Here is a 10,963-nt window from a genome sequence, read left to right as displayed (position 1 = left end):
CAGGGAACTGAAAGCCTGAGAACAGCTCCCTTAAACCCCACCAGCTCCTCCAGACTGTGAGGGTGGTGAGACCCTGGCCCAGGTTGTCCAGGGAGGTTCTGGAAGCCCCATCCCTGGCAGTGTTGAAGGGCAGGTTGGATGGGGCTTGGAGCAACCTGGGCTGGTGGGAGGGGTCCCTGCCCATGCAGGGATATTGGATCTAGATGACCTTTGAGGTCCCTTCCCACCCAAACCATTCCATGAATTTATTTAAGAATGAACAGACAGAGACATCTTTTTCAAATATTTGTTTCATATAGCTTTTCTTTGTGGTTATTTTCTGTTACAGGTTTTTTTAAATAATGCTTAGCAAGACAGTACAACCCGAGGCAGACTCTACTTAAATCTAGACTGATAAAAAGTTGTTGTGTGTGAACCACTCCAACATTTTAAAGTCTTTGTTAATATTCTTAAAACTCTGTGTAAACTTCTTAGGATTTACTATTGCTTCAGATATGCAGCAGGAAACACAGCCTGATGCAGCTGGAGAAGAAAACTTTACCCACTGGTGCTTGCACAGAAAAAGGAACTGTTTAATCCTAAATGGAAAACCCCAAAGCAGAAATAAAAATACCAGCTGTGATCTGTGCAGGAAGCATTGCAGCAGCCTAAGGCACTTAGGTTTGAATCACAACGTTTTGGGTTGAGAACAGGCTCTTCTTGTTAAATCAAGAAGGTTTAGAAACATGGAAGAGGAATAATCCAAACCCTTCATTTTCTTGAAATGAGGGTGACCAGTTTCTGACTGAGAAACCAGTTACCCTCTGTGCTGCTGAGACAACTCAGCTACTGCTTTCCTGTGGGCTCCAGGCCATGCTGGCCTTGCCTGTCTCAGGAATTCCAGGTTTTCCTCATCCTGAGATGGATGGAGAAAACAGTGCACGAGCCTCACCCTAGAATGAGCTGCTCTGACACAGGCTCTTGACAAACACGTTTCTTTCACTTCTTTTACAACTGCTGATGTGTTTTTAGACTTTTTAACCAATTCAGAATGAATTCTGCATTCCAGAGGCTGAGCAGGACTGGAGGTGTGTGATCCTAAAAGATGAGTGGATGTTTCTGGGTCTTTGGTTAGCAGTCACAGGGCTACTTTAAAGGATCAAACCATTCTAGGGGAGATAGATCAGCCTGGTCCAGCAAACTGCTGCACCACATCCCATCCCTTGGATCAGCTTGACCAGCTACCTGGCCAAGTTCTGAAGAACTGGTACCACCTTCTCCTAAACTACTTATTATAGGATTTGTAACTGGTTTGAAAACCATCTGATCCAAGAGAGAGGACTTCAGTTTGGTGATGGTGATTCAGTTGCAGGACATGGATGTCTGACCTGATTTCTGTGTTGCTCAAGTGCATGAAAGCTCAGGATGACAGTCCCGGTGGCATCCTCAGCCTTGCCTGAGTGATCCTGGGATGAATTTAAGCCTATTCAGTGAGATTTGTGGGCTATTCTCTACTGCAGCCTCTGTCACCTATTCTACTGAGCAGGTAGGAAGTCAGGATTATTCCAGGTGATGACAAAAAAGGTGGTCATCAAACACCTGCTGATTGGCCTTCTCGAAGGTCTCGCTGCAGAGCGGGCACTCCAGGAGGTGACTCTGCACGTGGGCCTCAAACTCACTTGCTTCAATTTCTTCAGGAAAGACGTCATTGCACATGGGGCACTTCCTTAGGGAAGCCTGAAGTACAAAGCAAATGAAGTCAGTTGAAAAAAATCAGACTGAAAGAGAAGAAAAAGTTTAGCAGCCAGGTATGATCACTTTTGGACCAATCTGTCTGACTTGGAACCCTCTCAAGCTTCCAAATGCCTCCAGACTTCTGTAAATAGCACTTGAAAGTCAAGAGCTCCTGAGAGGTGCTTTAACATTCCATCCTCCACAGCACAGCCCATGTCTCCAAGATGAAATAAGGCATTTAGCAGCTGCATGCTGCTCATTCTGACATCAGATGCTGCCAAGAGCTGGTCCTTAAAGAGTAAGGTCAAGAGTTTCCTTCCTCTTCCTTAACACATTTAACTCATTCATTCTACACGTGGCTCCATTTCCTTGTGTGCTGTTTTCCCAGGACTAAACCCTTACACAGACAATTGGTTACAGAGCAGAACTTGGAGCTTTTTCTTTCAAACCACTAAGATGTCCATAAATCCCCTTTTCCTCTCCAGTCGTGCCCACGTTACTCACCACTTCTGCAGCTCCTGCCCCCAGGTTTGCTCCTGCAGCTGGAAAAAAGAAGTAGCCAATTTAACCACAAGAAAACGATGAAGAATTGAATATGCTGATAACAAGTGGTTCTTGAAACGTGAGGCTGTGGCTCTGGAGCTAAACCTCTACACCTGGGACTGTGGCAACTGGACAGAAGGCACAGAACAAGCTGTGTCCCAGCTGCATAAATCAGCTAATGGTTGTCTCTCTTGGCACAAAATTCACAGACAGCTGATCCCTTCACTCAGCTCTGACACCTGGTAGCATTTTGCAGCTGCCAAGTCACCTGCACACATGCAGAGCTGCCCAGAGGTGCTGCTAATAATGTCTTTTCTACAGCATTCCAGTTGGGATAATTCCCTCAGACTCCAACTGCCATGTGTTTGTGGTCCCAGACAGAATGCCAAGTAATCTCACCACCATACGGATTTCCAAACAGGAGGTCTTCTGCTCCTGGAGCTGGGATTGGAGCTTGAGCTTGTGAAGCAACAGAGATGGGAGAAGCCTCTCTGGGCTGTGAGAGGTGCCTCAGGAGCATATCATTCTCTTCCCGCAGGTTCTGCAAAGGGACAGAAAGGCAGAATGGATTTCCAGAAGCACAGGAGAACATTGCAGAGAAAAGTCATTCTTGGCACTAACACAGATCCTCTTGTATCAGAACCAAAATTGCTCTGAGCTTCTTTTAGATAGCTCAGGGTTAGTCCTGCTTGACCAAATGGGCAAGTGAGGTAAGGAAGGGCAAGGATCTTGTTCTGTGGCCTGTTGAGAAAGGCAGACAAGATGATCACAACAGAATAACATACTTCAAAAGGCAGAAGATTGTCCTGAAGTCATGCAGAGTGAGGAACAAAACTGAGAAGTCACTGCTTAGGCTGAACCAAAAGGCTGTGTCCACTGGAACAAGTCCCTTCATGTCAGTGGGATCAGAATTAAGCCAACATTAGGACTTTTTGGAAATCCTTGTGCCATTATGGGTACCCCAGTCTGTTTGGGGGGGGTTCTAGGGGAAAAGGTGCAAGTTTTTGGACCCTTCCTCATGGGTTGCACAGATTTAGCAGCAATAACCTTCTGTGAGTGAACACCCAGAGTCACCTGTAGGTTCCTCCAGACACCTGGTCCACCTGTAGGCACCACCAGTGACATGTTTGGGAGAAGGGTTAATGGAACTGGATGCTGGACTGAGAGACTGGTGCCATGGTGAGTGCAAGAGAAGGCCAGGGCAGTTGTGCCAGCTTCTCACCTGATTTTCCTCCTCAGCTGCCTTCTTTTGTGCCTGCAGAACCTGACACAAACGCTTCTGCTCCTCCAGTTCTTTCATCAGGTCACGGGTTTGTTCCTATGAAGGAAGAGTGATATTTGGGAAGTCCTGGGAAATAAACCAGTGACAGGTCCAAGCACTGGAACTGTCACATACCCACTGCCTCCTGCTGCATTTATTACCAACAACCAACCCTTCACTCTCAATGGCAGTCTCACCATGTCCTAGCTTGTCACCCAGGGTATCTCCCTGTCACCATTCACACTCATTTTCATTACCACACGTGAGAGGACACGTGGCCTCTGAAGGGGACATGTGACAGGACAAAGAAAGAGGGAGGCTGAAGAAAAGAAGCTCAGACAGGTGAAAAATCTACCCTGGCAAGTGAGAGTGATCCATGTCTGCCAGGTTTCCTGGTGCTGTGGGACCTGCAGTGATGCTGGACAGGCAGCACATCCTTAGGAATGAAACCTGTAGCTGACTCTTGGATTAAATCAGTCAATGAGACAAGCTAGAGAGAGCACCTGGGGATGCTGCAGTTATCCTCAAAACATGCCTCTAAGAATCCTGAACATTTGGCATCACAGCAGAGGCAATCACATCATCTATTTTAGGCATCTCATTTTCAATGCCACAGTAGAAACCTCCACAAGCTTCCTGAGCAGCACAGAGAAGAGAGGAGCACCTTTAGAAGGTCACTCAGGACAACAGGCTGAAGATGATGTGATGGCCTCAGTCACACCAGTGATAGTTTCAACAGAAGGAAATGCTGCTCTTTCTGCCATGGCTTGCCCATGATTGTCATAAGATTGTCATATAGGAAAGCTGGGGAGGGACTTTGGACAAGGGCAGGGAGGGAGAGGGCAAGGGGTGATGGTGACTGGAAGAGGGAGATTTAGGTGAGACATGAGGAGGAAATTCTTCCCTGTGAGGGGTGAGACCATGGACCAGGTTGCCCAGGGAAGCTGTGGCTGCCCCATCCCTGGCAGTGTTGAAGGGCAGGTTGGATGGGGCTTGGAGCAGCCTGGGCTGGTGGGAGGTGTCCCTGCCCATGCAGGGGGGTTGGAACTGGATGATCTTTAAGGTCTCTCCAACTCAACCCATTCCATGATTCTCTATCAGAAGACTGAGCAGTGTTTGTACCTGCTCACTGCCAAGGATGCCTCAGCCTCTCCCCCCCTGGTTCCATCCAGGAAGACTCTACCTGCTGAGCTCCAACCACCCGGAGCTGCTGATTCTCCTCCTTTAAACCTTCCAGCTGCTCTGTCTTCTCTTGGTCCACACGAGCCAGGTTCTCCACCTCCTTCTCATAACTAGACACCTGAGACTGGGCAAAAAGAAGGGTGGCCAGAGAGTGGCAATGACCAGCTCTGAGTGAGGAGCACCTTTTGCCGCAGAAAGCAAAGCTGCTTCACATTTTTCCCTGCAAATATTTTCCCTTTAAAACCTTGGTACAAACTGAGAACAGCTCTGTGGGGAAATATGCAGGAGCTGATGTGTTCATGTTCACAATATTCACTCAGATTCAGGAATATTCACACAATATTCACTCAAGAGTTTCTCAGAGGAGCTTTCTAAGGTTCAACACGACACTGGGAAGAACCAAGAGAAAACCAGAGACTCCACAGCTGGGTGATTAACCCATCCTCTGGGTCTCCCATGTCCCAGCCCTAACAACAGAGCTATTTTCAGTCAACCCTCTCCCTTCACAGACCTTCTAGCTCTAAGTCTTGTTTTGCACCCAAGTACTGAACATCCTTTTAGAATGTTTTTCAAAACAGAAATGTTTTCTGCCTCTAGCAGGAGGGAAACAACACTCTGATTCTGGTCAACTGACTGAGCATGCAAAGGGGATGTTTTTAGGGAATAAAATCCTTACAGTTTCTCTTAGCACATCCCCCTCTACCCTCCCTTCCAGAACACAGATCTTTTGGGTGTCAAACCCTATCAAAGGCTGACATTTTCCTAGGTAATCAAAAGAGAAACTCACACCCCAGCTATTTGCTCAGTTCTCTGTCAGAGAGAAGCAAGAGAGGGCAGCTGTGTCTGTGCTACCTGCAGCTGGTCCATCTGCTCCAGGGCTGCCTTCAGGCTGCTCTCCAGACGTTCCTTGTCAGAGCTCACAGTCTGAATTTGCTCTTTGAGTCTATTCAGAACAAACCAAAACACACCAAACTCTCAGGGATGAAAATCTAATCCATAAAGGCACGGTGCTTACAGGAAATCCGGACCTGAACCAGGCTGGAAATACACTTACTGCTGCAGTTCTGCCTCTCTGCAGCCATCCAGCTCCTTCAGATGTTTATTTTCCTTTTTCAGGGAATCCAGCTCCAGCTCCAGTTTCTCTGTGTTGCTCCTGAGAGACTCCAAACTCTTTTGCAGCTCCTGAAAAGCAGAGTGAGGTCAACAGGAGATGAATGGGACCCAAAGCAATAGTCCTGCTCTGCACTGGAACTGCAAAATCCCTCCAATGCAACAATTCCAAGCATCCCATCTGAAGGAGGGAAATCTCTGCATCCTGACTACTCCCTCAGACCCTCTTTCATTTCTATTTAGTCCTGTGCAAAACTGAATCACAGACTGGTTTGGGTTGGAAGGGACCTTAAAGATCATCCAGTCCCACCCCCTGCATGGGCAGGGACACCTCCCACCAGCCCAGGCTGCTCCAAGCCCCATCCAACCTGCCCTTCAACACTGCCAGGGATGGGGCTTCCAGAACCTCCCTGGACAACCTGTTCCAATGTCTCCCCTCAAAAGGAGGAGGAAAAGAGAATAACAATGTGATTTCAGCACAGCCTACAAAACGTTTTTGAACACTCCCCATCTCTTTCCTAACTTCTGTGTCTGAAAATGTCCCTTTTTATCACTATTATTCTTATCACAGTGGAGCTGGGGTGTGATTTGGTAATGGATTAAACAGGTGATATGGGGAGAAATCTCTTTGATTTCCTCCTGGAATCACACAGTGGAACAAGACCTGGCTCAGTCCCTTTTAATCTTTCTCAAATAAAGCTTCTGACTTAAATATACTATTTTTTGTTGTTGTTTACCTGTGCCTTGGTGACCTCCTCCTGCAGGTGGGTGTTCTGGCTCTGGAGACTGGCACAATTTGCTTTCAGCTCCTCATTTTCTTGACGTAGATTTTTGTTTTGTAGCTCAATCTCTTCCACCTCTCCCTGGCAAGCAACAAAGTTCTTTTGGTCATAACTTGTCCCATCCCTCCCTGCCCTTGTCCCAAGCCCCTCCCCAGCTCTCCTGGAGCCCCTTCAGGCCCTGGAAGCTGCTCTAAGGTCTCCCTGGAGCCTTCTCCTCTCCAGGCTGAACACCCTAATTCTCCCAGCCTGTCTTCCTGGCAGGCTGTGTCCATAAAAATTACATTTTAATTTAAAAATAGTCAAAATGCCCTGAAACCCCATGTATGAAGTTGCTCCCTGCTACAAAGAGCTCACAATTAAAGTGATGAATGGCAGGCAGAGAAAAAGAGGCTGCCCAAATGTGTGACAGGTCAGGAGCAAAGCCAAGAATAGAATCCTAGTCTGCTGAGTTCTCACTTGGCATCTGATTTACTGGATCACTCCATGTGAGCAGTGAGCACAAGCCAAGAAAACAGGGGAAGGAGAAGGCAGGGCAAGAGAGGAGAGGTACCTGTGTGGTAACCACCAGGATGTCATCCTCAGTCTCTGCTCTGAACTGGAAAGGCACACTGGCTCCACGGACCACCCCATCCTGGTCCACGTAGCAGAACTGGTAATACTCATCATCCTTGGGCAGGTAATAAGCTGCAGACAAACACAACCAACCGTGGCAGGCAGCTCCTGATGATCCACCTCTTAACAGCAAGTGAGACCCTCAGACAACTCAGACATGGAATCACAGGAAGGTGGGGGTTGGAAGGGACCTCTGGAGATCATGGAGTCTGACTCCTGCCAGAGCAGGATCCCCTGGGCCAGGTCACACAGGAATGTGTCCAGATGGGTCTTGGAAGTCTCCAGAGAAGGAGACTCCACAGCCCCTCTGGGCAGCCTGTCACAGGGCTCTGTCACCCTTAAAGAACTTTTTCCTCATGTTGAGGTGGAAGTTCCCATGTTCCAGTTTGTGACTGTTTCCCCTTGTCCTCTCACAGTCTGGCCTCTCCTTCCTGCCACCCACCCTGCAGATACTTGGGAACATCAACAAAATCCCCTCTCAGTCTTCTCTTCTCCAGACTAAACAGCCTTTCCTCACTCAGACATCCTGCTCCAGGGTTGCAATTCCTTGTGCCAGTGACAAGAACACAAACCTCAGCAGTCAGGATGGCAGAACTCAGCACAAAAATGCTGTCATTTCTGATGGGATTTGAAACAAACCTCCCAAAGCACAGCCCTGCAGCTGTCCTGTCATTTCCAATGCATTGTTAGTGCTCATTAGAGGCTAAATAAGCTAATGACTCCCAGCAAAGTGGGAGCTGGGGTCTGGGTGCCTGTGGGTGCCCATGGAGAGGCACCTGAGCTTCAGACTCACCCTTGAACTGGATCTGCTGCTGCACGGGGGTGTCACTGAGGGGGTCACTGGGCAGAGGAGCCCACAGGAAGGTGTAATATTCCCGGGTCGTTTTCCATCCCACCTGCAACAGCAAAAGGGTTCCATGGGGTCACCCAGCCCCTGTTTCTTCCTTGGTAACAGGACTGTGTTTCCACACTGATCACTGGGAGGATTTTTGCATTGATATCTTGGCTTCTAAGAGCTGTGGCCCGAGCATGAGGAGATAATTAAGGTGCTTGATCAGCCTTGAAGCTGCTCAGGTCACAACAGATCTGGCACTTTGCCCCTAGGCACAACAAGGATCAGAATCAGAGAATCATGGAATGGTTTGGGTGGGAAGAAACCTTAAAGATCATCTAGATCCAACCCTGCATGGGCAGGGACACCTCCCACCAGCCCAGGTTGCTCCAAGCCCCATCCAACCTGCCCTTCAACACTGCCAGGGATGGGGCAGCCACAGCTTCCCTGGGCAACCTGGGCCAGGCTCTCACCACCCTCACACCCAAGAATTCCCTCCTCATGTCTCACCTCAATCTCCCTCTTCCAGTTTTAATCCATCCCCCCTTGTCCTCTCACTCCCTGCCCTTGTCCCAAGTCCCTCCCCACCCTTCCTGGAGCCCCTTCAGGCACCAGATACTCATCACACAAAGTTATTACTGAAAAAAAAAAAAATGCCCTAACCCAGCTCTATCAAGGCCTGAGCTGTTTGTTTCTGCTGCTGCTGCTTCCCTGACCTGGGCACGTCTGGTTCCACTGTGTCCACTCACCCTGAAGATTCCCACCCAGTCCTTCCCTCGAGGGGTGATGTTCTGGGTCAGGGTGTAACAACAGGTCACGTCTGCCCCAGGGACATAAAACTTCTCCACGTTGTTGAAGACCACCTGGGAGAAGTGGCAGCTGTCTAGGAGGACAGCAGATGTGGGAGGCTCGTCTGAGGCCTCATCCATGGTGGAAGCCTGCAAGAAGAAACAAGGAGGGGATGAGCTCATCCTTAGATGCTGCCAACACAGCTGTGTCCATGAAGGGTATGAAGAGCTACAGCTTGGGAACCTTGTAGCTGTGAGGTCCAAATCCCCCCCCATGGACACCCTGAGGTGTTTTAGCAAGGCTGAGGAGCTCCCTGGGGTCCCTGCTGCTGTGGCCAGGCTGCTCCTGACACCCACAGCACCTTGCAGATTGAGTCTTAACTCCTGATCACTGCTTCCTCAGTGCCTGGTGCTCCCAGGTTGCCCCCCTCCTGTGTGGGAGGGACCCCAGGAACCAGACCTGACTGTCCTACAGGTCAGTGCCCTCCAGCAGCAGGAGCACACGTGCCTGCTGGTGGGATCCCACACGTGGAGGGCCTGGCTGGAACACTGGCTGTCCCTCCCATCCTGGTTTTCCTGTGGTTTGACACCCCAGGCACATCCCCAGCAGGTGCAGTCAGCGTGGGGGTGCAGCAGCTCTTCTGAAACCTGGAGACTTGCACCTTGCTGGAAAAGAACCCAGCTCCTGCTGCCTCAGTGAAATGCTCCAGTGGCAGCAGAAGACACAACCAGCACCATTACAATCTCTCCTGTGAGGAGCTCCAGGACTGGTGCAGCCCCAGCCCAAACACACCCCCCATTCACAGGCTGCCTGTGGGGAGACACAAGACCCCCCATCCTGGTGGGAAGACACAAGACTCCCTGATGGTGAGGACACACAAGACCCCATCATGGTGAGGACACACAAGACCCCATCATGGTGAGGACACACAAGAACCCCTCATGGTGGGGAGACACAACAACCCCTCACAGTGGGGAGACACAAGACCCCCCCCACAATGGTGAGGACACACAAGCCCCCCATGGTGTTGCTCAGCCAACTCAGCCTCCTTCCTCCCTCCCCACATCCCAATCCAAAGGCAACAACTCAGCCTCCAAACCCAGCATCCTTCACCTCCAACTTCCTGGCTCCCAGGGAAGAGGTACCTTGCTAAGTTCTGCTCCCATGGAAGAGCCCAAACAGAGGAGCTCCTGGTGAGGCAGCTGGTCGTGGCTCTGTGTGCCCAGCCTGTGTCACGAGGCTCTTCTAGCCTGGCTCCTCGTGACCTCTGGGCTGGAACTGCAAGATGATTCTCAGGGTGGAGGGGAATGTGTTGCCTGACAGCAGGGTCAGCAAATGAAAGCTCCTCCATGTGGTTTCCCCACAGAAACCCCTCAGTGAGCTGGGAGGCTGCAAATCACACACTGCCCACATCAATCTGTGCTGGGGGCATCCATCAAAAGTGTCCCCAAGCTGCCAGGAGCTGAGGCAGGGCTGGAAACAGGACCTTCAATCACCCTCTTTGCTGCTCTGCCTCACAGGCTGCAGCCCTGGCCACCTGTCAAGGGGCAGAGCAGTGCCTAGAAAACCCTGCTGCCAATCCCAGGCAATTCCATCCCAGGAATGCAAAGCAGGAGCTTCTCAGCTGATCCCAGTGACAGTAGCAGTGAGCAAGGACTGAGCTCAGAACAGAGGGAAAGTTCATCCTGAACAACCATCCTGCTGGAGCATTTCAGGTCATAGAATCATGGAACGGTCGGAGAGACCTTAAAGATCATCCAGATCCAACCCCCTGCATGGGCAGGGACACCTCCCACCAGCCCAGGCTGCTCCAAGCCCCATCCAACCTGCCCTTCAACACTGCCAGGGATGGGGCAGCCACAGCTTCTCTGGGCAACCTGGGCCAGGCTCTCACCGCCCTCACACTAAAGAATTTCCTCCTCATGTCTCACCTCAATCTCCCTCTCCCAGTTTTCATCCATCCCCCTCATCCCATCCCTCTCTGCCCTTGTCCCAAGTCCCTCCCCAGCTTTCCTGGAGCCCCTTCAGGCACTGGAAGCTGCTCTCAGGTCTCCCTGGAGCCTTCTCTTCTCCAGGCTGAACACCCCAACTCTCCCAGCCTGTCTCCAGAGCAGAGCTGCTCCAGCCCTTGGATCATCT

The 10,963-nt window shown here is 50.3% G+C and overlaps 1 protein-coding gene across 1 annotated transcript; it reads right to left on the bottom strand.

The window, feature by feature from the left end:
* Positions 1-1,539: 1,539 nt before the first annotated feature.
* On the bottom strand, positions 1,540-9,990 carry CALCOCO2 (calcium binding and coiled-coil domain 2). The gene is made up of 12 exons (XM_010008566.1): positions 9,970-9,990; positions 8,785-8,973; positions 7,997-8,099; positions 7,142-7,275; positions 6,547-6,672; positions 5,754-5,881; positions 5,552-5,642; positions 4,701-4,823; positions 3,479-3,574; positions 2,656-2,797; positions 2,218-2,255; positions 1,540-1,716 (listed from the first exon to the last, which is right to left on the bottom strand). Exons 1-12 carry the CDS (start codon positions 9,988-9,990, stop codon positions 1,540-1,542), a joined length of 1,368 nt encoding a protein of 455 aa, XP_010006868.1.
* Between the last annotated feature and the right edge of the window lie 973 nt (positions 9,991-10,963).

Source organism: Chaetura pelagica, unplaced genomic scaffold (genome assembly GCF_000747805.2).
Source record: "Chaetura pelagica isolate M959 unplaced genomic scaffold, ChaPel_1.0 scaffold462, whole genome shotgun sequence".
NCBI lineage: Eukaryota > Metazoa > Chordata > Aves > Apodiformes > Apodidae > Chaetura > Chaetura pelagica.
This window is presented reverse-complemented; position numbering and strand designations above follow the sequence as displayed.

Coding starts and splice junctions, on each gene's coding strand:
- CALCOCO2 (XM_010008566.1), bottom strand. CDS start 9,990: ATGGGAGCAGAACTTAGCAAG. Junction 5,643..5,753: donor AGAGAGGCAGAACTGCAGCA/GTAAGTGTATTT, acceptor TGTTCTGAATAG/ACTCAAAGAGCAAATTCAGA. Junction 4,824..5,551: donor AGCAGATGGACCAGCTGCAG/GTAGCACAGACA, acceptor CTTTTTGCCCAG/TCTCAGGTGTCTAGTTATGA.